Genomic DNA, 26,016 nt, shown 5'->3' with positions numbered 1-26,016 from the left:
GAAGTTGTGAACTTTCGAAGATGTGAACATTCGCTCGAATGTCAACTCAGGAAATAGCTTGGTGTCTACCGGGCATTATCACATGTGTGCACATGCAGCAAGTGGTCATGCTGCTATGTACTTTACTGTACAATACTATAGTGTACAGTAGTACTGTACAGTATGGATTTCAAGCCCAGGATGTCTCGAAGCAAGTATAAACGCAGTGATGATGCAGCAGGGACTGCTAAGAAGTGCCAAGCAATAACAATGGAAACAAAATTGAAAATATTTGAGAGATTGGAGCGAGGAGAAAAAATAGTAGATGTCACTCGTTTCTATAACATAAATCATTCAACCATCTTCAATTCTAAATAGCAAGGACAAGATCATAGAACATGTCAAGTCTGCTTTGCCAATGATGTCCACAATAATACCAAAAACATATGGAGAAACTTCTCAGTGTGTGGATGTAGGATAAACATCAACATCAAGTCCCTTTCAGCCTAATGCTGATTGAGGAAAAAGCTAAAAGCTTTTATGAAGACTTGGAACGAAAAAATGCGGTAAATAATCAGAAGAGGCATCTTTTAATGCCAGCCATGACTGGATTCATAGTTATATAGTTACATAGTTACATAGTTAGTGAGGTTGAAAAAAGACATCCGTCCATCCAGTTCAACCTATGATGTGTGTGTGTGTGTTTGCTGTTAACCGTACATTGTATACCCCTGTATGTTGTGGTCTTTAAGGTGCCCATTTAATCGTTTTTTGAAACTATCAATGCTCCCCGCTGATACAACTGCTTGTGGAAGATAATTCCACATCCTTACTGCTCTTACAGTGAAGAATCCCCCACGTATTTTAAGGTTAAACCGCCTTTCCTCTAGTTTTAGTGAGTGGCCACGTGTCTTATTGTATTCCCTTCCTCTGAATAGTTTGTTCCTTATGCTAGGGTTTCCAGTACAGTATTTGTACATTGATATCATATCCCCTCTCAATCGTCTCTTCTCGAGAGAGAATAAGTTCAGTGCTTGTAGTCTTTCCTCATAGCTGATGTCCTCCATTCCCCTAATTATTTTTGTTGCCCTACTCTGGACTCTCTCCAGTTCCAGCACATCCTTCCTGAGGACCTGTGCCCAGAACTGGACAGCATACTCCAGATGTTGCCGGACCTGAGTCTTCTAGAGTGGGAGAATAATCTCTTTATTTCTGGAGTGAATTCTCTTTTTTTTATGCATCCCAGTATTCTGTTGGCTTTGCTTGCAGCGGCTTGGCATTGCATGCCACTGCCAAGCCTGTTGTCTACCAGTACCCCCAGCTCCTTTTCCATCTTAGACTCACCCAGAGGTTCCCCCCCTAGTGAGTAGCTTGCTTTCTGTTTTCTGGCACCCAAGTGCATTACTTTACATTTTTCAACATTAAACCACATCTGCAATGTAGTTGCCCACCCCATTATTTTGTTCAGGTCCGCTTGTAAGGTGTCCACATCCTGCATAGAAGATATTGGCATGCTTAGTTTAGTATAATCCGCAAATACTGAGATTGTACTAGATATCCCCTCCTCTAGATCATTTATGAATAAATTAAACAGGATTGGTCCCAGGACAGAACCCTGGGGTCCCCACTTTCTACACCCGCCCAATCCGAGTACTCCCCATTTCTCATGTGATCGGCTGTGATTGACACAGCCGATCACGTGGTAAACAGCCAATTTCATTGGCTGTTTACCTTGATCGGGGATGGGCTCAGTCCGAGGGACGAGCCTCATCCCTGATCGCAGCGCTGCACGCCCCCCGATTGACAAAAGCTTCCTGCCAGCGTCATTTGACTATAGCCCAGTATGGAAGTGGTTAAGCAGTATTTAAACGTTGCTTCCAACGTTTTCACACGTTATTAGCCCATATATTTAACAGCCTGCCATTTCCCCATTTTCAACATCTGTGCTGACCATTTGCCTGCTTCCTCAAATAACCATGCCACTGCCTTCCACGTGAACTCACCCTGTCCTGTTTGACTTTGCCTCTGCCTGCCCTCTACAGTGTTGATCCACCACATTTCTGACTTCCACGTGAACTGACCTTGGCCTGTTAATCGACTATGCTTCTGCCTGCCGTTTGCATTGTTTATACACCACATTTCTTTCTTCCTTGTGAACTGACCCTGGCCTGGTAATTGATCATGTTTTTTGGATGCCGCTTGGGCTGATCTGTTGCCCTGCTACTGTAGTAATGGGACTCATGACAACACAGGGGTCTCACATATATGAGGGGCTCCGGGATTGTTTTTATGGATGGAGAAAGCTTGTTTTTTGGTATTCGCTGGGTTTTTTCATTTCCGGACTAGGGTCTGGAGTCTGGAGACTGGAGGCTTCAAAGAGATTTGGGTGAGAGAAGCCTCTACCCCAGTGCCCAGGTCTTACCTGACCGAGGCCTTAAGCCTGATATTTCTGCCTGCTGCTGACTTCCTGCCATCATGCCTCTGACTGCAGCATAAACTGACCACACCTCTGCCTGCTACCTGTAGTATGGACCATGTTCCTGCCTACTATCAGGACCAATAGTTTGGCTGCGCTGACCATGTCCCTGTCTGGACAATTCCTTTGGTTGTTGCTGACCACATCTCTGCTTGCTGCCTGGACCAATGTTTTGGCTGTGCTAAAAAGATATCTGCCTGCTGTCTGTACTGACTATAGAAAATATTCCTGTCTGCTGCCTGGACAAATACTTTTGTTGTCACTGAACATGTCCCTGCCTGCTGCCTGGACCAATGCTCTCCACTGTTGACAACTGCACTACTAAAACCACAGGTAATCTTTTTGCTCAGCAGAATGTATTTTGGGGTGTACATGCTACGTGTTAGAAATATGAAGGGCCATCAAAAATGATAGGTTGTCAGGAAATTAAATGTGTTTATGTCCCTAGAACACCTAATGGTTCTCCTTGCATGTTGGGCCTCGCTTTGTGGCCAGGCTGTGTAAAAGTCCCACTGATGTGGTATCGCCATACTCAGCATTTTCATTTTCTTTCCACATTTTCCAAAAACGTGGAAAAAATTACATGTTCACAAGACTTATTATGCCTCATAGAACATACGTTGGGGTGTTTGCTTTCCAAAATGGGGTCATTTTGTGGGTATTTCCACTGTCCTGGTGCTCCAGGGCCTTCAAAAATGTGATAGGTAGTCTGGACATTAAATGTGTAATTTATGCTCCAGAACACCGTAAGGTGCTCCTTGCATGTTGGGCCCCTGTATGTGCCCAGGCTATGTAAAAGTCTCACACATGTGGTATCGCCATACTCAAGAGGAGTATCAGAGTGTATTTTGGGGTGTAATTTTGGTATGTACGTGTTCTGTATTAGAAATATCTTATAAATGGATAACGTTGTGTAAAAAAAAAAAAACATTTTCATTTTCTTTCCACAGTTTCTGAAAGCTTGTGAAAAAAAATGACATGCTCAAAAAATTCATTATGCCTCATAGAATATACGTTGGGTTGTTTCCTTCTCAAAATGGGGTAATTGTGTTTGTATTTCCATTGCCCTGGTGCTTCAGGGCCTTAAAAAATGTGATGGGTAGTCAAGAAATTAGATGTGTAACTTATGCTCCTAGAACACCTGACAGTGCTCCCTGCATGTTGGGCCTCTTTGTGGCTAGGCTGTGAAAAAGTCTTGCATGTGGTATCGCTGTGTTTTGGGGTGTAATTGCAAGTATGCATATGCCGTGTGAGAGAAATAACCCGTGAAATATGACAATTTTGTGTAAAAAAAATCTTCATTTTGCAAAGAATTGTGGGAAAAAAAATTGCAACTTCAAAAAACTCACCATGCCTCTTACTAAATACACCTAAAAAGGGGTAATTTTGGGGGTATTTGTTCTGTCCTGGCTTATTAGTGTTCCAAGAAATAAGATTTCAGTATATCAGATGTGATTGGCACCATAGTTTGTAGACTTTATAACTTTTACATAGACCAAATAATATACACTAATTTGGGTTATTTTTACCAAAGCAATGTAGCAGCATACATTTTGGCCAACATTTTTGAGTAAAAATTACTAGTTTGTTAAGTTTTATAAAAGAAACAAATAAAAATGCATTTTTTCCAAATTTTCTGACTTTTTTTTTTCAATTATAGCACAAAAAATAAAAAACCCAGTGGTGAATAAATACCACCAAAGAAAAGCTGAAAATTGGTCTGGTCAGGAAGGCGGTATAAGTGCCCAGTAGTAGGCAAGTGGTTAAAGAAATACTGTAAATGCTCAGCTTTTAAGAGGACATATAGCAGTGTGTTGGAGCTAATTCTAATACTGGCCATACACGCACAGAATTTCGGCCGTTTGCAGACTGAACGATTATTCGTCGGTCGAAAGCGAGTTGGCCACTAACTGACAGAATAAACTCTTATACATAATCGTTTTCATGATCAAAATGATCGTTCAATAACATGCACAATATGAGTCAGAATATTATTTTCGTTTCAATTTTACCATACACATAGAAACTTTTATAGAAACGATAAAAGTTTTCGCTATGGATCCATCGACATTAGCCAGGCACATGATTGAAATCGTCGGTAAACTTGTGTTCACGAACGGCCTGATTTCCGAACGATCTTTCCTAAAATGACCATTTTGGGCCGAAATTCTGTGCGTGTATGGCCAGCATAAGGCCTCATGTACACTGGACTTTTTAAACGTGTTTTTTAGCTTTTTTTTTTTTTTCTTTTTTAGCGACACTGTACTTCCACAAAAGCTTATGGTTAAAAATGCTAATAAATGAAGAATAGCTGCATTTTCAGCGTTTTCCAGCGTTTTTAAGCATTTATCACTGTTAGAGCAACAGTAAAAATTCCTCTTAAAACCCATTAGTTCTGGGTTTGTTTTCCAGCCAGAAAACACCCCTGCCAAAAACCGCTGATAACAGCCTATGTGTGCATGGATACATAGGATAACCTGCAGTGGAGTTTACTGGCTGAAGAAAAAAGCGCCTGAAGCCAAAAACAGCAGTTGTAAAAACGTCCCATGTGCTTGAGCCCTAAGGGTAAACAATGCATGTGAAGTTGGCATGTTAACTTGGCCAATCAACCTGCAGGATCCTTGCCACAGTGTTACACTCATATACAATATACAGTATCTCACAAAAGTGAGTACACCCCTCACATTTTTATAAATATTTTATTAAATCTTTTCATGTGACAACACTGAAGAAATGGCACTTTGCTACAATGTAAAGTAGTGAGTGTACAGCTTGCATAACAGTGTAAATTTGCTCTTCCCTCAAACTAACACACAGCCATAAGAGCCCATTCAGACTAGCGCGACTTGTCAGGCGACTTGTCAGCCTGACAAGTCGCGCTCGGTCGCGGTCCATTGAGTAGTACAGGACCCGTTCTAATAGGAGCGACACAAGTCGCTCCGACTTAGAAAAAGGGTCCTGTACTATTTTGGGGCGACCTTGGAGCGACTTGCATAGACTTCCATTATGTGAAGTCCCTGCAAGTCGCTCCGAAGTCGTGGTGCACGGGACTGACAAGTCGCCTCTCCAAGTCGTGCAGAGTCGTGTCGCCCCAGTGTGAACCCACTCTTAATGTCTAAACTGCTGGAAACAAAAGTGAGTACACCCCTAAGTGAAAATGTCCAAATTGGGCCCAATTAGCCATTTTCCCTCCCGGTGTCATGTGACTCATTAGTGTTACAAGGTCTCAGGTGTGAATGGGGAGCAGGTGTGTTAAATTTGGTGTTATCACTCTCACTCTCTCATACTGGTCACTGGAAGTTCAACATGGCACCCTTATGGTAAAGAACTCTCTAAGTTGTTGCTCTACATAAAGATGGCCTAGGCTATAAAAAGATAGCCAAGATCCTGAAACTGAGCTTCAGCAAGGTGGCCAAGACCATACAGCGGTTAACCAGGGCATGTTCCAATCAGAACAGGCCTTGCCATGGTCAACCAAAGAAGTTAAATGCACATGCTCAGCGTCATATCCAGAAGTTGTCTTTGGGAAATGGACATATGTGTGCTGCCAGCATTGCTGCAGAGGTTGAAGGGGTGCGGGGTCAGCCTGTCAGTGATCAGACCATACGCCGCAAACTGCATCAAATTGGTCTGCATGGCTGTCGTCCCAGAAGGAAGCCTCTTCTAAAGATGATGCACAAGAAAGCCTGCAAACAGATTGTTGAAGACAAGCAGACTAAGGTCATGGATTACTGGAACCATGTCCTATGGTCTGATGAGGCCAAGATAAACTTATTTGGTTCAGATGGTGTCAATGTGTGTGGCAGCAACCAGGTGAGGAGTACAAAGACAAGTGTGTCTTGCCTACAGTCAAGCATGGTGGTGGGAGTGTCATGTCTTGGGCTCCATCGGTGCTTCCGGCACTGGGGAGCTATAGTTCATTGAGGGAACCATGAATGTCCCCCCTCTTCAGAGACTGGACTGCAGAGCAGTATTCCAACATCATAACGACCCCAAACACACCTCTAAGATGACCACTGCCTTGCTAAAGAAGCTGAGGGTAAAGGTGATGGACTGGCCAAGCATGTCTCCAGACCTAAACCCTATTGAGCATCTGTGGGGCATGCTGAAAGGGAAGGTGGAGGAGTGCAAGGTCTATATCATCCACATGCTCCTTGATGTTCTCATTGAGAAGTGGAAGAGGACTCAGTCCAGTGGCAACCTGTGAAGCTCTGGTGAACTCCATGCCCAAGATGATTAAGGCAGTGCTGGAAAATAATGGTGGCCACACAAAATATTGACACTTTGGGCCCAATTTGGACATTTTCACTTAGGGGTGTACTCACTTTTGTTGCCAGCGGTTTAGACATTAATGGCTCTGTGTTGAGTTATTTTGAGGGGACAGCAAATATACACAGTTATACAAGCTGTACACTCACTACTTTACATTGTAGCAAAGTGTCATTTCTTCAAAGTTGTCACATTAAAAGATATAATAAAATATTTACAAAAATGTGAGGAGTGCAGTCACTTTTGTGAGATACTGTATATATACAGGCAAATATCAGCTGTTTTGCTCACTGTTAACCTTTACTAATGACTGTTTGGTGACAGTCCAAATCTACCTGGGATATGGAAGTCCAGATGTGTGCATGTGTGAGACTAAATTACACTCAGTTGCTCCTCAGTGGCACAGGGATTGATTTAAAGGATAAGTTTATCTTTTGACAAAAAAATTATAAATTCACATTTTTTGCAGGTAGAAAAATGTGCATTTAATATTTTTTGTTGCAGGAACCTAGAAAGCATTGCACCAGTGGTCAGAAGATCACTGATGCCATACAGGTCTTCTACAGATCTGTCAGTGTATCGCCTTTCTCTTACCTCATAGGAGGAAGCCAGTATATTCTGACAGGAAGACTCAATGAACTACCACAGCGCTCACAGTAAAGGTTGCCGGACCTTGTCGTTTTCTATTCACAGAGGACTATGAATAGGTGATGCGGCCGGGTAGGAGTGTCCCGCTCAGTGACATCTTTTTTGAATTGTGGCAGCACACACGAGGAGAAGATCCCCAGTCTGCTATCACAGTGGGGGGGGGGGGAGGGGTTTGGGATGAGGAGGCCAGTGCATTGATAACATGTTACATGCTACACCCTAAATATAGATGTGACATGTTATGAAAAATGAACTTACAGTGCATCCGGAAAGTATTCACAGCGCTTCACTTTTTCCACATTTTGTTATGTTACAGCCTTATTCCAAAATGGATTAAATTAATTATTTTCCTCAAAATTCTACAAACAATACATCCATAATGACAACATGAAAGAAGCTTGTTTCAAATCTTTGCAAATTTTTAAAAATAAAAAGTGAAAAAAAAAACATGTACATAAGTATTCACAGGCTTTGCAGTACTTTGTTGAAACACCTTTAGCACCAATTAAAGCCTCAAATGTTTTTGGGTATGATGCTACAAGCTAGGCACACCACCTATTTTTGGGCAGTTTCTCTTATTCTTTTTTGCAGAACCCTTCAAGCTCCATCAGGTTGGATGGGGAGCATTGGTGCACAGCCATTTTCAGATCTCTCCAGATATGTTCAATCGGGTTCAAGTCTGGGCTCTGGCTGGATGGCTCCTTTGTTATCTTGGCTATGTTCTTAGCCTAGGGTCGTTGTCCTGTTGGAAGATGAAACTTCGCCCCAGTCTGAGGTCCATAGCGCTCTTGGGCAGGTTTACATCAAGGATGTCTATGTACATTGCTGCATTTATCTTTCCCTTGATCCTGGATAGTCTCCCAGTTCCTGCCGCTGAAAAACATCCCCACAGCATGATACTGCCACCAGCATGATTTACTGTAGCGATGGTATTGGCCAGGTAATGAGTAGTGCCTGATTTCTTCCAGACATGACGCTTGCCATTCAGGCCAAAGAGTTCATCTTTGTTTCATCAGACCAAAGATTTTTGTTTCTCATAGTCTGAGAGTTCTTCAGGTGCTTTTTGGCAAACTCCAGGCAGGCTTTCATGTGCCTTTTAGTAAGGAGTGGCTTCCGTCTGGCCCCTCTACCATTCTGGCCTGACTGGTGGAGTACTGCAAAGATGGTTGTTTTTCTGTAAGGCTCTCCTCTCCACAGGGAAATGCTGGAGCTCTGTCAGTGTGACCATTGGGTTCTTGGTCACCTCTGTAACTAAGGCTCTTCTCCGCCTATTGCTCAGTTTGGATTGGTGGCCCGCTCTAGGAAGAGTCCTGATGGTTCCAGACTACTTACATTTACAGATGATCAAGGCCACTGTGCTCATTGGGACCTTCAATGCTGCAGAGATTTTTCTGGACCCTTCCCCAAATCTGTGCTTCAATACAATCCTGTCTCAGAGGTCTACAGACAATTCCTTGGACTTCATGGCTTGGTTTGTGCTCTGACATGCACTGTTAACTGGGGGACCTTATAGAGATAGATGTGTGCCTTTCCAAATCATGTCCAATCGATTGAATTTACCACAGGTGGACTCCAATCAAGTTGTAGAAACATCTTAAGGATGATCAGTGGGAACAGGATGCACCTGAGCTCAATTTTTGAGTGTCGTGGCAAAGGCTGTGAATACTTATCTACATGTGATTTTTTTTTTTTTTTATGAATTTGCAAAGATTTCAAACAAACTTCTTTCATGTTGTCATTATGGGGTATTGTTTGTAGAATTTTGAGGAAAATAATACATTTAATCCATTTAGGAAAAAGGCTGTAACATAACAAAATGTGGAAAAAGTGAAGCGCTGTGAATACTTTCCGGATGCACTGTATCCTTTAAAGACCAACACAAGTTGGTGTTTGTACTTCAGCTCTGTTGTTCACATGGACACATTTCATGGCAGATTGACTTTGACTTTCACCAGTTCCAAACCGGCGCACTGTAAAATGACGCCGGCAAGAACACTCTGTCGATCTGGGTGGGCGTCATATGACGTCTGCCTGTTTCCGTTGCTGAGTACCTGTCATCAGCGTACCTGTGATCCGGGTACCCTGTCAACAGACATGGGAGTAAGTCACACATGTGCAAGTCACAAGCAAGTCTCAAGTCTTAACCTTTAAGTCTCAAGCAAGTCCCAAGTTACTGTGGCAAAAAGCAAGCAAGTCAAGTCGAGTCCCTGCTAGAAGTCAAGCAAGTCAAGTCAAGTCATTTATTTTGGCCAAGTCACAAATCAAGTCAAAATACTGATCTACCCCAATTTTCACCTTTAAATCAGTTAAAAGTCAGTGGTCAGGAAAGGTTTTGTTTTATTTTCAACATGAACAAAACTGCTTAGTGCTTTTTTCTTGGCATATTAAAGAAACACTTTGAATGGCCAAACAGCTCAAAATCCTTTTTCCGGTCATGTTTCAACACCACAGTCACTAAAAACATGTTAAGTATTTCCATTGCTAAACAGCCAGTGTCCTAAAAATCAGAACACACTGAGGTGTTTTAAGTGACTGTGGTATCAGAAACATAACAGGCACATTAATTTTGCTTTAACACATCTTGAGAAAATGCAAGTATTTAATAACTTAAAAAAGTAAAGTAATTTCGAGTCATATGTCCCAAGTCAAAGTCAAGTCTCAAGTCATGAATACCAAGTCAAAGTCAAGTCGAGTCTTTTATTAATTTTAGTCAAGCAAGTCTCAAGTCCTCAAACCTGACTTAAGTCAAGTCATGTGACTCGAGCCCCCCACCTCTGCCTGTCAACAGCCCATCAGAGTACCCGAGTACCTGTCTCCACCCCATCAGAGAACCCAATTACCTCTCTGCAGCCCATCAGAGTACCCAAGTACCTCTCTGCAGCCCATCAGAGTACCCGAGAACATGTCATCAGCGTACCCAAGTACCTGTCACCAGCCCATCAGAGTACCCAAGCACCTGTTATCAGAGTACCCGAGTACCTGTCACCAGCCCATCAGAGTACCAGAGTACCTATCTCCAGCCCTTCAGAGTATCTATCTGCAGCCCATCAGAATACCTGAGTACCTGTCTCCAGCCCATCAGGGTACCTGAGTACCTATCTGCAGCCCAATAGAGTACCTGAGTGAGTACCTGTATCAAAGTATCCGGGTACCTGTCTCCAGCCCATCAGAGTACCCGAATACTTCTCTGCAGCCCATCCTAGTACCTGATTACCTCTCTGTAGCCCATCAGAGTACCCGGGTACCTTTATGAAGCTGATCAGTGTACCTGAGTACCTATCTGCAGCCAATGCCTCCTAGATTATGTGTCGGGTGTTTGCTTTCCAAAATGGGGTAATTTTTTGGGGTTTTCCATTGTCCTGGGGCTCCAGGGCCTTCAAAAGTGTGATTGGTTGTAATGAAATTTTATGTGTAATTTATGCTCCTAGAACACCTGACGGTGCTCCTTGCATGTTGGGTCTCTGTATGTGGCTATGCTGTGGCAAAGTCTCACATATGTGGTATCGCCATACTCAGGAGGGGTAGCAGAATGTATTTAGGGCTGTCATTTTTGCTATGTACATGCTATGTGTTAGAAATATCTTACAAATTGACAACTTTGTGTAAAAAAAAAAAAAAAAAAAAAAAAAAGCGTTTTCATTTTCTTTCCACATTTTCCAAAAACTTGTGGAACAAAATTACATGTTCAAAAGACTCATTATGCTTTAAAGAATATACGTTGGGGTGTTTGCTTTCCAAAATGGGGTAATTTTGTGGGTAATTCCCTTGTCCTGGTGCTCCAGGACCTTCAAAAGTGTAATAGGTCGTTAAGAAATTATATGTGTAATTTATGCTCCTAGAACACCTGACGGTGCTCCTTGCATGTTAGGCCTCTGTATGTGGCTATGCTGTGACAAAGTCCCACATATGTGGTATCGCCACACTCAGGAGGAGTAGCAGAATGTTTTTTGGGGTGTAATTTTTTCTATGTGCATGTTATGTGTTAAAAATATCTTATAAATTGACAACTTTGTGTGAAAAAAAATGTTTTCATTTTCTTTCCACATTTTCCAAAAACGTGGAAAAAATGACATGTTCAAAAGACTCATTATGCCTCATAGAATATATGTTGGGGTGTTTTCTTTCCAAAATGGGGTCATTTTGTGGGTAATTCCATTGTCCTGGTGCTCCAGGGTCTTTAAAAGTGTGATAGGTCGTTAGGAAATGATATGTGTAATTTATGCTCCTAGAACACCTGACGGTGCTCTTTGAATGTTGGGCCTCTGTATGTGGCCAGGCTGTGTAAAAGTATCACACATGTGGTATTGCCATACTCAGGAGGAGTAGCAGAATGTATTTTGGGGTGTAATTGCAAGTATGCATATACTGTGTGTGAGAAATAACTTGTTATTTTTTTTGTAAATTTCTGTTTATTAAGTTTTGCATGTTAAACAAGAACATATCAACACAACACAGTGCCACACAGGGCATACATATAAACAAAACCGGGACAACAGGTCACCCAAAACCCCCCCCCACCCCAGGCTCCACCCAGCTGGTCCATTATTCCGACAAACACGCCTCAAGGAGGCTAGTAAAACCCCCAACCCATCCGTAGCAACCCTATAGTGCGGAAATATAACAGAGGGAGCGAGCAACAGCTATTAGCATCTTCCCTTAATTACAGAAAAAGAGAATTACAAGAGAATTTTGCAGTGTCTGTGCAGCAGACAGGCAACCTAAACATGGAACAAGAACATACGCACATCCACCCCAGCTTAGAAGGACATCATGACCCCTACGACTGTTCAGCAGAGGCCGAGGCCGGAGAATCCAGCCACAGCTGCGAAACGTTATCAAATTTGCAAGGACATGCCCTACTGAGATACGTAGCCTTATAAAGTAGAGTCACCTTGTTCACCAAACCCTTCCAAAAGAGGATGGTGGGGGCCAGCGGGCTCTTCCAGTGCAGGAGCAGGGCCTTGCGGTCAGGGCAAGGCTTGCAGGGGCCAAGCCATCAACTAATCACAGTAGACAAATCTCAATAGAGTTAGGAACCGTAAGCTTAACCATCTCTAATGCAGGCCAGCACAGCAGTCCAGTAATCCTGGACCACCGGGCAACGCCAGGTGAATAGGAGCAACGCCAGCACTCAGCAGAGGATTCTGGATATATGCGAGCCAACCGTGCTGGCGTATAATAGATCCTATACAAGAACTTGAAATGAATCAAGCGATCCCTTGCAGAGACTAGATAAGCAAAAGGGGAACACCACATATCATCCCAATCATCGCCATCTAAGTCCGGTACCTCCTCCACCCACTGTTCGTTCCCTACACCTACGCACTACTAATGGGGTAGTGACAAACAGCTCCTTATACAATTCCGAGAGGGGCTTCCGCATATCCTCAACCTGCACAACATTCTCTAATGCAGAGGCTTTAATCTCCACACGGGGAGAACCAAACTGTGCCAGAAAAGCATGTCAGAGCTGAAGATAGCAGAATAGATAATGATTCGGCAGATTAAATCGTGCTTTCAGGGCATCAAAGGGGCGAAATTATCCACCGGATGTAACATCACCCAGCGTTTTGATCCCCCTGGACGCCCAGAGAACAGGATCTGGAATCGAAGCAAAATTAGGAAATTTAGGATTCCACCACAGGGGGGAGGCCGAGGAGACTCCAGTCGCACCAGGTTTCATCAGCGCCCGCATATGTTCCCAGGCTTTGATAGTAGAGCGCATCGTCCCCGTCAGAAGAAAGTCTATTTTAGAACCCTGATACACAAGAAGATGGAGGCTCTCATAGGAGCCCAAGACAGCCGCCTCCAACACCGTGGCAGAATCCCCATCATCCCCACGTAGCTATCGATGGGCAAATACTCCTTGCCCAGCCAGAAAATATTTGTATAGATCAGGTAAGGCAAGTCCCCCCTGACCCCATGGCTCCTGGAGCACCTGAATGCCAATCCTAGGGGGCAACTGTAAAATTCTGGTACCTTTGGTACCCTTATTGCCCATTTTCCTTTTTATATTGCGTCCCACCTTTTTATTTAGGTGGAACGCATATATCTTTAAGCCGGATGACATCATCGCTGAGCGCCGCTCTGAGCGGCTATTTCAATCGCCGCCTTTCTCTCTCACATTGTTCGTTCAATGTTACCGCATGCTCACAAGCCTTATCTCATGCTGCCGGAGCCTCCAGCTATTCTCTTTACCTGGAACAGACCGGAACCTCGCTACTGATCCCGTATCTCGCTACCGGATCACTCCCTCACTACCGGACCCCTCTACCTACTAACCTTACTAGTGATAAGTACCCCACAGGGGATTCCTCCATAACTACCTTACACTATCTACCTCTGCACATTAAGGACTGTTACTATCTATGCATACTAATTCTATCATCTGCACTGTTACATAGATTGCTAGCTCTTGAGTCTACTACCATCTATCCTTGCACTGGGTTAGTCTATCCTGTATATATCATCTGCTGTCCTCACCACCTGTTACCATACATGATCACTAACCTATCTGCATTCTACCTATTACCATCTACTACTCTCCTGAACATTTCTATCAAGTGCTTATCATTGCTGTCACTGCTCACACCTGTCTCTTCAGCACATCACCTCCATACTGTCATATACATCCCATCACTCCAGGAACATCTTATTGAGTGTGTGTATATCTGTATGTTGAAGCAGACAGGCCCACAGTGATGAGTCTGGAGAGTTGGATCTGGTGTTTCAACACATCTCTACATGACTACTGAGTGGAGATTCTGCAGCTGCAAATCCAGCTTACTATAAAAACGCAGGAGCGTTACAGGAACTACCCCAGACAAAAGACCCAATCAGGCCATGCACACGGTGGAAAAAAGAGTGGGGAACCCACACCGGAGAGTTCCTGAGAAAGTACAGGAAGACAGGGAGAATTTTCATCTTCACTAAATTGATGTGCCCCAAAACCGATAACGGCAGGTCCCTCCAAACCTCCGCCCTGCGCTTAAAGACATCTAACAGAGGCAGCAAATTAAGACTAAGATAATCCGCCTCGCGAGCTGACACCCTGACCCCCAGGTAAGTGAATTCAGCAACCCATTTCAGTGGCAACGTCCCATCGGCTGCAGCCTGAGTGCCCGGGTCAATTGGTAGCATGGTAGACTTGTCCCAATTAACCCTGAGACCCGAAAACTTGGCGAAAGTATCCAAAACAGTGAAAACTGCCCGCAGGGAGCTATTGGGGTCCTTCAAGAACAGCACCATATCATCTGCATAAAGTGCAAGACGTTCCTTTATCGAGCCAACCTCCAACGCACCCACCTCCGGAGACGTACGCAGCGCAATGGCCAGGGGTTCTATCATCAAGGAGAACAGGAAGGGTGAAAGAGGATAACCCTGCCTGGTCCCCCGACCCACCGGAAAAAAAGGGGGACAGGGACGACCCAATCTTCAGTGCCATGCTAGGAGTAGAGTACAGAAGGGAGATCCACTTGCAGAACTTAGGACCAAACCCCATGCGCCTCAACACCAGCCCCATATACACCCAGTCCACTGTATCAAAGGCCTTGGCTATGTCCAGCGTTACCACCACTCTAGTGCCTGTGGAGGCATGCACTACCTGCAAATGAGTAAACAGGCGGCGAAGGTTGGTATCCGTGGACTTACCCGGCATAAAGCCCGTTTGATCTATGTAGACCAATGAGGGCAAGACCACAGCTAGTCTGGTAGCCAAGACCTTGGTAAGGATTTTAAGATCCACATTAAGCAGAGCAATGGGGCGGTATGAGGAGCAGAGGGTGTGATCCTTACCTGGTTTGGGCAGGAGAACCACATATGCCTCCAGCATGAACCCGGCAGAGCCCCCTCGTCAAAACAGGCAGCATACAAGGCCTGAAGCCTGGGGGCCAGGGAGTCTGAGTACTGCCTATACCAGTCCACCGGGAACCCATCCGGGGCAGGTGATTTATTGGGAGGAAAAGAAAGGATGGCCTTCTCGATATCCTGTAGTGTAATATCATTATCTAACCAGGCACTATCATCCCCCTCCAGAACCGGCACCGGTAGACCAGAGAGGAGCTGTTCTAGCTCCCCCAGATCATAAGCCGGCAAAGGTGAGTATGTGTCAGCATAATAATCCATAAATACCTGAAATCCAGGATCCCTGACCATTTCCCCATTACTGGACTTAATACAGGGGACACTTACCGAGGTCCTTTGATCCGCCACCAGAAAAGCCAGCAGTTTACCATTTTTATCCCCCTTTTCAAAGAGTGACTTCGCTCTATGTCTTATATTGGCATGTGCAAAATCTGTATCCAGCAGAGCCATGCATCTCCTGGCCTCCTCCAGGCCCAGACTCAGCCAAGTAGTCCTCCTCCAACCTACGGACCTCCAACAGAACAGCCTCTCTATCAGCATTAGCTTCTTTGCGAGATGCTTTAATTGCCGAAATGTAATGACCCCGCATGACATCCTTAAAAGCATCCCAGAGCACCACCCGACCGTGGAGGAGGCATTCTCCTCCCAATACGCAGGCATGTGGGGTTCCACCAGTTGCACCACCCTTTCCACCTGCAACCAACCTGGTGACAAATGAAATGGTGGATGTAGGTACACACTCACCAATTACATTGTCTGCTGATGTACATCCAAAATAACAATGGCATACCGTCCTCCAGGATCCGTTATTATTTTCTGAACGGAACAGGGAGCACTCTTACCAAGCAGGATAGATACCCCACGGGCATAAGTGGAATACGTGGCTAAAAATCCGTTGAATCCACGGCTGCTTTAAAGAGAGCACCCGGCCCCCATCCAAATGAGTTTCCTGGAGGAGGATGATATGAGGCTGAACAGTTTTAATATAATTAAACACCGCTGTTCGCTTCACCTTATCATTGAGACCCCGCACATTCCATGACATAACCTTAATTAACCCAGCCATAGTACAATGATAGAGTAGTCACAGTGGGTGAGCAGGAGGACCAGGAACAGCCCAAAGAACTGTCCCCACCCTCCAGCGACACCCGAGTAGAGAGTGAAAAAGACATCGAGGTAATATAAAAAGTGACCACTAGATGGAGCCTGGAGCCTAGAAAAAACATCCCTGCTGTAATACCCAAAACCTGAGAAACAAAAAAATAAAACTTGGTATTCAGCCTGATCCCAAAACCCAGAACATTGATTAACCGGTTGCCGACCGCCGCACGACTATATACTGCGGCGGTCAGCCCCGGCCAGGCAGAGTGACGTATCGGTACGTCACTCGCCTGTCACTGACTTGCGAGCCTATCGCGGGCGGGCGCGAGCCCGCCGAGGCGCGCGCCCGCCGCGGCTCGTTCACAGACAAGTCAGTGCGTGTGACCGGCGGACTCGATGTCCGCCAGTCACACTGCGATCGCTCCTGTGAAAGGAGAAAGACAGAGCGGCTTGTGTAAACAAGCTGCCTGTCAGTTCTCCCTGTGTAAAAGTGAAGATCTGTCCGTTCTACTATGTAGAACGGTTGATCTTTGCTTTTACACCAATAGGAATGTCCCTGCACAGTTAGAATCACGCCCCTAGGACACACTTAACCCCTCCCTGTCCAATAAAGTTAACCCCTTCCCTGCCAGTGTCATTTTTGCAGTAACAGTGCATATGTATAGCACTGATTACTGCAGTAATGTCACTGGTACCCCCAAAAGTGTCAAAAATGTCAGTCAAGGGTCCGATCTGTCCGCCGCAATGTCGCAGTACCGAAAAAAAATCGCAGATCGCCGCCATTACGCGTTAAAAAAACACCAAAAATGACAAAAATCTTTCCCTTTGTTAGTAAACGCGATAACTTTTGCGCAAACCAATCAAAATACGCTTTTTGCGATTTTTTTTACCAAACATAGGTAGCATTAAACAAATTGGCCGAAAAATGTTAAAAAATTTTGATTTTTACTTTTTTTTTTGGGGAATTTCATATAAAAAAATGTGAAAAATATTGTTATTTTTGCAAAATTTACGCTCTTTTTTTGTTTATAGCGCGTGATCAAAAAATCGCACAGGTGATCAAATACCACCAAAAGAAAGCTCTGTTTGTGGGAAAAAAAGGACGTCAAATTCGTTTAGGTACAGCGTCGCACGACCGCGCAATTGTCCGTTAAAATCACGCAGTAAAAAATCGCAAAAAAACCCCTGGTCCTTTAGCAGCCAAATCCTCCGGGGCTTAAGTGGTTAAAGGCATGGCTGTGATATAGAACAGCAGCTGGCAGTACCCACGTCCACAAAAAGACGGCCCAACTAGTAGGCTGTCAGTCCAAATCCTCCTCCAAAAATAGAGGAAAGGTATAGAAAAATAAGAAAAAATAGAGAACAACCAGTCCATTAAAAAAAAGAAAAAAGTGGAAAAGTGCAACAAGACCCCAAAAAGGGGAAAAAAAGGGGCAAGTTCAAACGACGTGCAAAAACCAGAACTCCCATGTGCGAGATCCAACTCTGTGGCTCCTCTTGAAAAAGCCAGAAGGGGCACAATGTAGATCCAAAGGACATCCTAGGCAAAGAACCGGGATATAGATGAGGATGAAACAGGAGACGTGCCCCCCGGTGACAGAAGAACTGCGAGGTAAGTCACCATTCAGGAGTAGGAGTCGGGGCACAACAGGTCACCCCACAACATACCGCACACCGCAGGCATCCACAGAACAGACACAGGAGAATAAATCAGATGGAGTCCAGCCAGTCTGCAGCTTCCCCCGCTGAGTTGAAGAAAAGAGCTGATCCTTTATAATCCACACGCAGCCGGCTCGGGTACATCATGCCATACTTCAGACCTTTGGCCCGCAAGCGTTTGCACACTTCAGTATATGATCTGCGTTTCTTCTGCGTCTCAACAGAAAAGTCAGGAAACAATATAATTTTGCTGTTATCAAACTGCAGCTCCTCCTGCTTGCGGGCTTCAGGGAGAATATGGTCCCTGTCACGAAAGTTCAAAAACCGGACCAGAAACGGACGTGGGGGGGGGGGGCCCTGGCGGGCGAGCCCCGGCAGACACCCTGTGGGCCCTCTCCACCACATAGGTAGGTGGGGGGGCCAGCAGATTGAGCAGGTCACAAAAGAATTTTTCAGCAAACTGAGCAGGATTAGATCCCTCCGCTTTTTCTGGTAAGCCCACCACCCTGAGATTATTGCGGCGCTGCCGATTTTCAGCATCCTCCATCTTCTCTGCCATAGCATTCACCTGGGCCTGCATAGCAATAATCTGTGCTGAGTGAGAATCAGTAACATCCTCCACCTCAGAAATGCGACCCTCAGTTTCAGTCAGGTGCCCCCTTATCTTGCCCAGATCATGATGAATTAAGGTACATTCTGAAGCCAGATGGTCTATCCTGACCATTAGAGCAGTTTTGCAGCTGTCTATGGCAGCTAATATCGGAGCCGTAATGTCCTCACCTCCAGGGGCCCCTCCGTCTGACCCAGCAGTCCCCAGCAATGTTCCAGCGGCACCTGGCTCCTCCATCCGCTCCGGAGGAGGTGTCCCAGCCGGGTTAGACATCCTCCCTGCCTGTGTTGCGGCCCGAGCAGCTGGGGATGCAGAGGGATGAAGAGCTGCCTGTGCAGGCAAGATGGCGGCGGCCGCGCACGTGCCTCGTGGCTGGGTGATCCTTTGAGGCCGCAGGGCAGGAGCAGAAACCCCGGTTTTCTTGACTGGCATCGGTCCCCCACCAGTGCCCTAAGCGGACCAGGGAAAAACCACCGCAAATAGGTGGCCAGAAAGCCGCGGATGGAGTCAGATTAGGCAGGATGATGCGGAGCTCTGTGAAAACACGTCCGGCACCGTCTAACACCCGGCCACACCCCCAGAAATAACTTGTTATTATGACAATTTTGTGTAAAAAAAAAAAAAATATATTTCTTAATTTTTCCAAGAATTGTTGGAAAAAATTACAACTTAAAAAAAACTCACCTTGTCTCTTACTAAATACCCTGGACTGTCTACTTTCAAAAAAGGGGTCATTTGGGGGGTATTTGTGCTGTCCTGACATTTCAGGGCCTCAAGAAATGAGATAGGCCGTTGGCACATCAGGTGTGATTAGGTGTGATCAATTTTCAATGATTGGTACCGTAGATTGTAGACTCTATAACAGGGGGCCCAGCCGAGATGTATCATACATGTTTTTTTTTTTTTTTTTTCATGAATCACCTAATTAGAGCCAGAGGCTCTAAAAGGCTTATTTATTTATTTTTATTTCAGGTACTTATATAGCGCTGTCAATTTACGCAGCGCTTTACATATACATTACACATTCACATCAGTCCCTGCCCTCAAGGAGCATACAATCTAAGGTCCCTAACTCACAATCATACATACATAGTGGGTTCAGAAAAGGGTGGACCCGGGGCGTAGAGCACTGCGCCCTAGCCCACCCATTTGTGTGACAATAGCGAATGAAAATTCGCTATTGTCACACGGATCCTCCTCCTGGCCAATCAGGAAGCGGGTCCGAGACCCGCTTCCTGATTGGCCAAAAGGCGAGCTCGTGCCATTGGCCGAGGAGGAGACGGGAGGATTCGAGGAGATGCCGGGGGACTGAGGAGACGCCAGGGGACTGAGGAGAAGCCGCCGCTTACAGGTAAGTGCACCGGTCTCTCTGCATTGAAAGGGGCATGGCATGCTGGTCTCTGCATTGAAGGGGGCACGCTGGTCTCTGCATTGAAAGGGGGCACGCTGGTCTCTGCATTGAAAGGGGGCACGCTGGTCTCTGCATTGAAAGGGGCACGCTGGTCTCTGCATTGAAAGGGGGCACGCTGGTCTCTGCAATGAAAGGGGGCACGCTGGTGTCTGCATTAAAAGGGGGCACGCTGGTCTCTGCATTAAAGGGGGCACGCTGGTCTCTGCATTGAAAGGGGGCACGCTGGTCTCTGCATTGAAAGGGGGCACGCCGGTCTCTGCATTGAAAGGGGGCACGTTGGTCTCTGCATTTAAAGGGGGCACGCTGGTCTCTGCATTGAAAGGGGGCACGCCGGTCTCTGCATTGAAAGGGGGCACGCCGGTCTCTGCATTGAAAGGGGGCACGCTGGTCTCTGCATTGAAAGGGGGCACGCCGGTCTCTGCATTGAAAGGGAGCACGCCGGTCTCTGCATTGAAAGGGGGCACGCTGGTCTCTGCATTGAAAGGTGGCACGCCGGTCTCTGCATTGAAAGGGGGCACGCTGGTCTCTGCATTGAAAGGGGGCACGCTGGTCTCTGCATTGAAAGGGGGCACGCCGGTCTCTGCATTGAAAGGGAGCACGCCGGTCTCTGCATTGAAAGGGGGCACGCTGGTCTCTCTGCATTGAAAGGTTCATATTTTTTTTTCAAACTATAGTCCGGCCCCCAACAGTGTCTGAGGGACCGTGAACTGGCTGGCCCCCTGTTTAAAAAGTTTGAGGACCCCTGCTCTATAACTTTCACACAGACTAAATAATAACAATTATTTTGGGTTATTTTTACCAAAGATATTTAGTAGCATAAATTTTGGCCCAAATTTATGAAAAAAAATTACTTATTTGCAAAATTTTATAATAGAAACTAAAACAAAATGTTTTTTTTTTTTTTTTGCTCTTTTTTCACTTATATCACAAAAAAAAAAAAAAAACAGTGGTGATTAAATACTACCAAAAGAAAGCTCTATTTGTGTGAAAAAATGATAAAAAATTTGATTGGGTACAGCTTTGCATGACTGAGTAATTATCATTCAAAGTGTGAGAGCGCTGAAAGCTGAAAATTGGTCTTGGCAGGAAGGGGGTGTAACTGCACTGTATGGAAGTGGTTAAATAAACATCTTAGCTAATACCATGCAGTATTTGAAGGCTACTGTATATACTGTACATGTAAAATATTTTTGAATGTTTCTATTGATAGCATATTTTGTTGTTGTTTTTTCTTAAGGTTCCCCAGAATTCATCAAAAAGCCCACAGATGAAATTGGCGTTTCAGGGGGTGTGGCTTCTTTTGTATGTCAGGCTACAGGTGATCCAAAGCCCCGAGTAACGTGGAACAAACGAGGCAAAAAAGTGAACTCCCAACGATTTGAGGTAAAAATAACCTGTCCACTTACTTTATATTACATTATTAATTTTCAAAACAGTTTTTGTGACCAAAATTTTTTTTTTACAATAATCATTAAGGAAATGTCTCTAAATAATGTAACATATTGAGTAGCACCTCAACACAGAAATACATTTCAGGACTAAAGTTATCTTTCAACATGTTAGAAATAAATGTATTTTCTTGGGTGGTAGACCAACGTCAGCATGGATTAACCTTGGTCAGCTGCAGGGTTAAGTGTTAAAAGGTATTTCTCTTACGTCCTCCGACAGTCGCCGCCTCCTCTAAGTCCTCACTGATGGGTATTGTCTTCCTATCCGTAGGAATAGCTAGGCATATAGACTTAGTCCAAAGACAAAAGGTATTAGCATATACACACCCACGGGGGCTGTCCCATCCGGTCAATACCCCCCCTGCATCACCACTCCCAACTCAGTTTTAGTTTGCCTAGCAATCAGGAATAGTCAGGCTACCTTGTGCTGGGGCTTCAGTCTCAGCCTTCCTAAATCTTTTATTTGATTTTCTTTTAAAATGTCAGTTTTTTCTCTCACTTTACTAGCTGTTTATTTTGTCAGCTTTAGTGTTAGTTTATTCTTCGGATGAAGATGGATCATGCGGTGCTGGGATTCGGACTGGCCGCCCTGGTTCTCCAGGGCACAGAGGGTCAGATGGACCCCCAGCCCGCCATCGAGCGTTCAGCTATGGTTCGCCCTGGCATTAAGAACGACCCATCCCTGTTCGCTGCAGGGATGCAGCCGTGAGGTGGCTACCTCACAGGACTTGTCTGCGCTGCTGCAGCGTCATGTCCCTGGCTCACGGCACTCCCTGTCAGATGAGGACAGAGGTTTATCCGTGCATGGAGGCTCTCCACGCCATCGGGTACAGGTAAGTACTTTCTGTGTGGGGCCTTCTGTCTGGGGTGGCAGTCTGTGTTGCTGTGTGTCCCCATGTCTGTGCCTGTGTGACTCCCTGTGCGATCCCTGCGGGGTTCGCTTTGTGCAGATCTGTATGTTTTGCCGGGGGTCCCTGTCCCTGTGTCACCTTGGGTGCTGGTTTGGGGGTACAGACTTGTGTGTGGTGCGGCGGCCGCTGCGGGGGTTATTTTGCGCGGTCCGCCATGTTTTACTATGCACACGTGTATGGTCCCTCTGGGGCGAGTATACAGATCATTTTGGCGCCATCCGCCGCCATTTTGTGGGCGGTAGACCGATCGGTTCGGCCGCATGTTGGCGGCCATCTTGGCGTAGCCTCCTATGCATCCCTATGGGGCAGCCATTTTCCCTGGGGTCTGGCTTATAGCCAGCCCCCTCCAGCAGCATTTCCTTTTCCTCACAGGCAGCAAGGACACAGGTAGCAACGATCTGCGGGCTCTGCAGTTTATCCCTCTCAGTCTTCTTCTGCATACTGCTTCTGGCTCAGTTTCTTTCTCCTTTTGGGGGTCTTCATAGCTGTGACAGTAACGGTGGGCTGCGCACTCCGCAGCGCTATTTAAAGGGACAGTACACTACTTTTTTGCACTGTACTTTTTTCATAACTTGAGCCATGGATTCTCAGGAAAGCAAGTTTCCTCCAGCTTTAGTAGGGGGCCCCAGTTCTCCTGTGGCCCCGCTGCGACCTGATCTGGCTGCTGTAGTTGCGACTTTAGTGGCAAATATGGAAATGCTGATGTCTGAACGGGCTGCGAGAAAACGGCCCAGGTTGTCTCTCTCTTCTGATTCAGATGGGGATATGGCTGCTGCTGCGAGCGTGCCCTTTTCGGGGTCCCGCTCATCCTTAGACCCCCCGGGGTCTGAGGGGGAGGCTGAAGTGGAGGGTGTTGATACATCCTCCCCAGGGTCACCTGAAGAACGGGCGACCATGGATGAGTTAATTGTTTCTGTTAAGGAAACTTTACATTTGGAGGATGAGCCCAGTCCTCCGGGCGTTGTGTCCTCGTTTGGGACGCACAGGACCCGCAAGTCTGTGCAGGTTTTCCCCTGCCCAGCAGAATTTCATTACACTGTTAATGAAATGTGGCGCACGTTAAAACGTCCATTCCTGGTACCTAGTCGGTTCAAATTGCTTTATTCTTTTGCGCCGGCTACGGAATCACAATGGTGTGTGCCTCCACCGGTAGATCACACTGTGGCCGTGCTGAAAAAGGCTACCTTGGTTCCTACTGAGGATACCCCGGTTTTCCGGGATCCCACGGACCGGCGGTTGGAGTCTCTGGCCCGCCATTCCTATACGGTGGCGGGTTCGCTGCTCAAACCCGTTTTCGCGTCCGTTATGGTGGCTCAGGCGGTGGCTGATTGGATTAAGGTGCTCAGAAGCAACCTTGTGTCGGATGACGTGCCGCCTGCCCGACTGGACATGGTGGACCAGATCCACCAGGGAGTCATGTATTTGTGTGATGCAGCCTTAAATGAGGCCCCTTTGGTGGCTCGCCTCTCGAGTGTCGTGGTACTTAACCGGCGACTGATATGGCTGAAGAGCTGGTCGGCCGACCAGTCCTCACGGAAAACAGTGGCTGATTTTCCCTATGCTGGCTCTCGCCTTTTTGGCGAGGCGTTGGATACCCTGGTAAAAGGCGTCACGGGGGGCAAGAGCACTATGCTACCCCAGAACCCGAAAAACAAGTCTTTCCGAGGCAAGCGGGGTTCTGCGCCTAGATCTAATCAGGGGTCCTTTCGTGCCTTTCGGAACCAATCCAAGGGCAAGCCCTTCAAGGCCCAGGGCAACCAGAAGAAACCGTGGGCGGGTAAGCAGAAGACCCTCGGCGGGACATTCCGCCTCTGCCTGAAGGGGCGCCCTCACCCGTTTCAGGGGTGTGGGGACGTTTGCGCGGTTTCCTCCAGCCTTGGCTGCTCCGGATTTCGGACAGGTGGGTACAGGAAATCGTTCGATCAGGTTACAAGTTCGAATTCCTTTCCATGCCGGCGGACAGATTCTTCCCCTCCAATCTTCATCTGCTTCCGGGCGTCTGCAGGACTTGCACCAAGCGGTACAGGACCTGCTTGCTCAGGGGGTGATTGTCCCGGTGCCTCATCGGGACAGGTTTCGGGGGTTTTATTCAAATCTGTTCACTGTGCCCAGGAAGGAGGGCAAAGTGCGTCCTATTCTGGACCTGAAAGCACTGAACCGCTTCGTGCGTGTTCGGAAGTTTCGAATGGAGTCTCTCCGTTCGGTGGTGGCCTCCTTGAGTCCAGGAGAATTCCTGGCTTCGATAGATCTGAAGGATGCTTACCTGCACATCCCCATTTTTGAGGGTCATCAGCGGTACCTTCGGTTCGCTATCGCAGAGGACCACTACCAGTTTGTGGCGTTACCTTTCGGTCTCGCTTCGGCACCCAGGGTGTTTACCAAGGTGTTGGCACCGGTTCTGGGCCTGCTGCGGGCCCAGGGCATTGCGGTCCTGGGGTACCTGGACGATCTGCTTCTGAGATCGCGTGCCAGTCAGGACCTTGTGCGCGATCTGTCCATCACGGTACAGACGCTCCAGGAGTTTGGGTGGACCATCAACGCTCAAAAATCAGCGTTGTCTCCGTCGCTTCGCCTTCCCTATCTGGGAATGGTTCTGGACTCTGCTCAGGCAAGGGTATTCTTGCCGGAGGACAAGCTCCGGACTTTGCGGGACGAAATCCGGTCCCTCAGGGACAATCCGTCCTCGTCACTCAGGACCTGCATGCGGGGCCTGGGGTTGATGGTGTCGGCCTTCGAGGCCATTCCCTTTGCCCAGTTCCACACGCGGGCTCTCCAGACGGAGATCCTGGCCAGGTGGGACAGACTTCCTCAGTCCTTGGATCTGGATGTCTCCTTGAGTCACCGGACCAGATTGGCTCTTCTGTGGTGGATCCAGTCCCTGTCGGTGGCAGAAGGCAAGTCCTTCCGCCCGTTGGTGTGGACAGTGGTTACCACGGACGCCAGCCTGTCGGGCTGGGGTGGAGTCCTGGGCAACCTGTCTGCCCAGGGCACTTGGTCGGAGGAGGAATCCTCCCTCCCGATAAATGTGCTGGAACTACGAGCGATAAAACTCTGTCTCTTCCAGTGGTCGGACCGTCTCCGGGGCCTGCCTGTTCGCGTACAGACGGACAATGCTACCGCGGTGGCTTACATCAACCACCAGGGGGGCACCAGGAGTGCTCGAGCGGCCCGGGAGTTGACCGACATTCTGTCTTGGGCCGAGACTCATGTCCCGGTGATTTCGGCAGTTCACAGTCCGGGTGTGGAGAATTGGCAGGCAGACTATCTGAGCCGCCAGACCCTGGACCAGGGGGAATGGTCCCTACACCCGGAGGTCTTTCAGATGCCTTGTGCGAAGTGGGGATCCCCAGACATGGATCTGTTCACATCCCGGCTAAATCTAAAGGTGGAAAGGTTCATGGCAAGAACGCGCGATCCGTTGGCGGACGCCTCGGATGCATTGGTGGCCCCTTGGCATCAGTATCGTCTGATGTATGCCTTTCCTCCGATTCAGTTACTGTCCCGGTTCCTTCGCAGATTGGTCTCGGAACCACACATGGTGATTCTAGTGGCGCCGGACTGGCCTTGCCGGTCTTGGTACGCCGACGTTGTTCACCTGGCAGTGGCGCCTCCGTGGTGTCTGCCTCTGCGGGAAGATCTCC

General features: G+C 46.8%; 2 protein-coding genes across 13 annotated transcripts in view; both read left to right on the top strand.

The window, feature by feature from the left end:
- LOC309544492 (uncharacterized protein) overlaps positions 1 to 12,252 on the top strand; it is a gene marked incomplete at both ends in the record, with an annotated part of 28,064 nt that extends 15,812 nt beyond the window's left edge. The window contains one exon of the mRNA XM_082243399.1: positions 12,039 to 12,252. Within this exon, the coding sequence (XP_082099525.1) occupies positions 12,039 to 12,252 (214 nt within the window). The remainder of the gene's footprint in view (positions 1 to 12,038) is intronic.
- Positions 1 to 26,016, top strand: part of PTPRS (protein tyrosine phosphatase receptor type S) — a 540,344-nt gene that overhangs the window by 25,462 nt on the left and 488,866 nt on the right. For all 12 annotated transcript variants that reach the window (XM_082243959.1, XM_082243967.1, XM_082243958.1 and 9 more), the window contains exon 2: positions 21,254 to 21,399. In XM_082243959.1, coding sequence (XP_082100085.1) covers positions 21,254 to 21,399 — 146 coding nt within the window. The remainder of the gene's footprint in view (positions 1 to 21,253; positions 21,400 to 26,016) is intronic.

Source organism: Pelophylax lessonae (assembly GCF_965119305.1).
Source record: "Pelophylax lessonae genome assembly, chromosome: 1".
NCBI classification, from domain to species: Eukaryota; Metazoa; Chordata; class Amphibia; order Anura; family Ranidae; genus Pelophylax; species Pelophylax lessonae.
The sequence above is the reverse complement of the archived record's forward strand: the minus strand, read 5'-3'. Positions and strand labels throughout refer to the sequence as shown.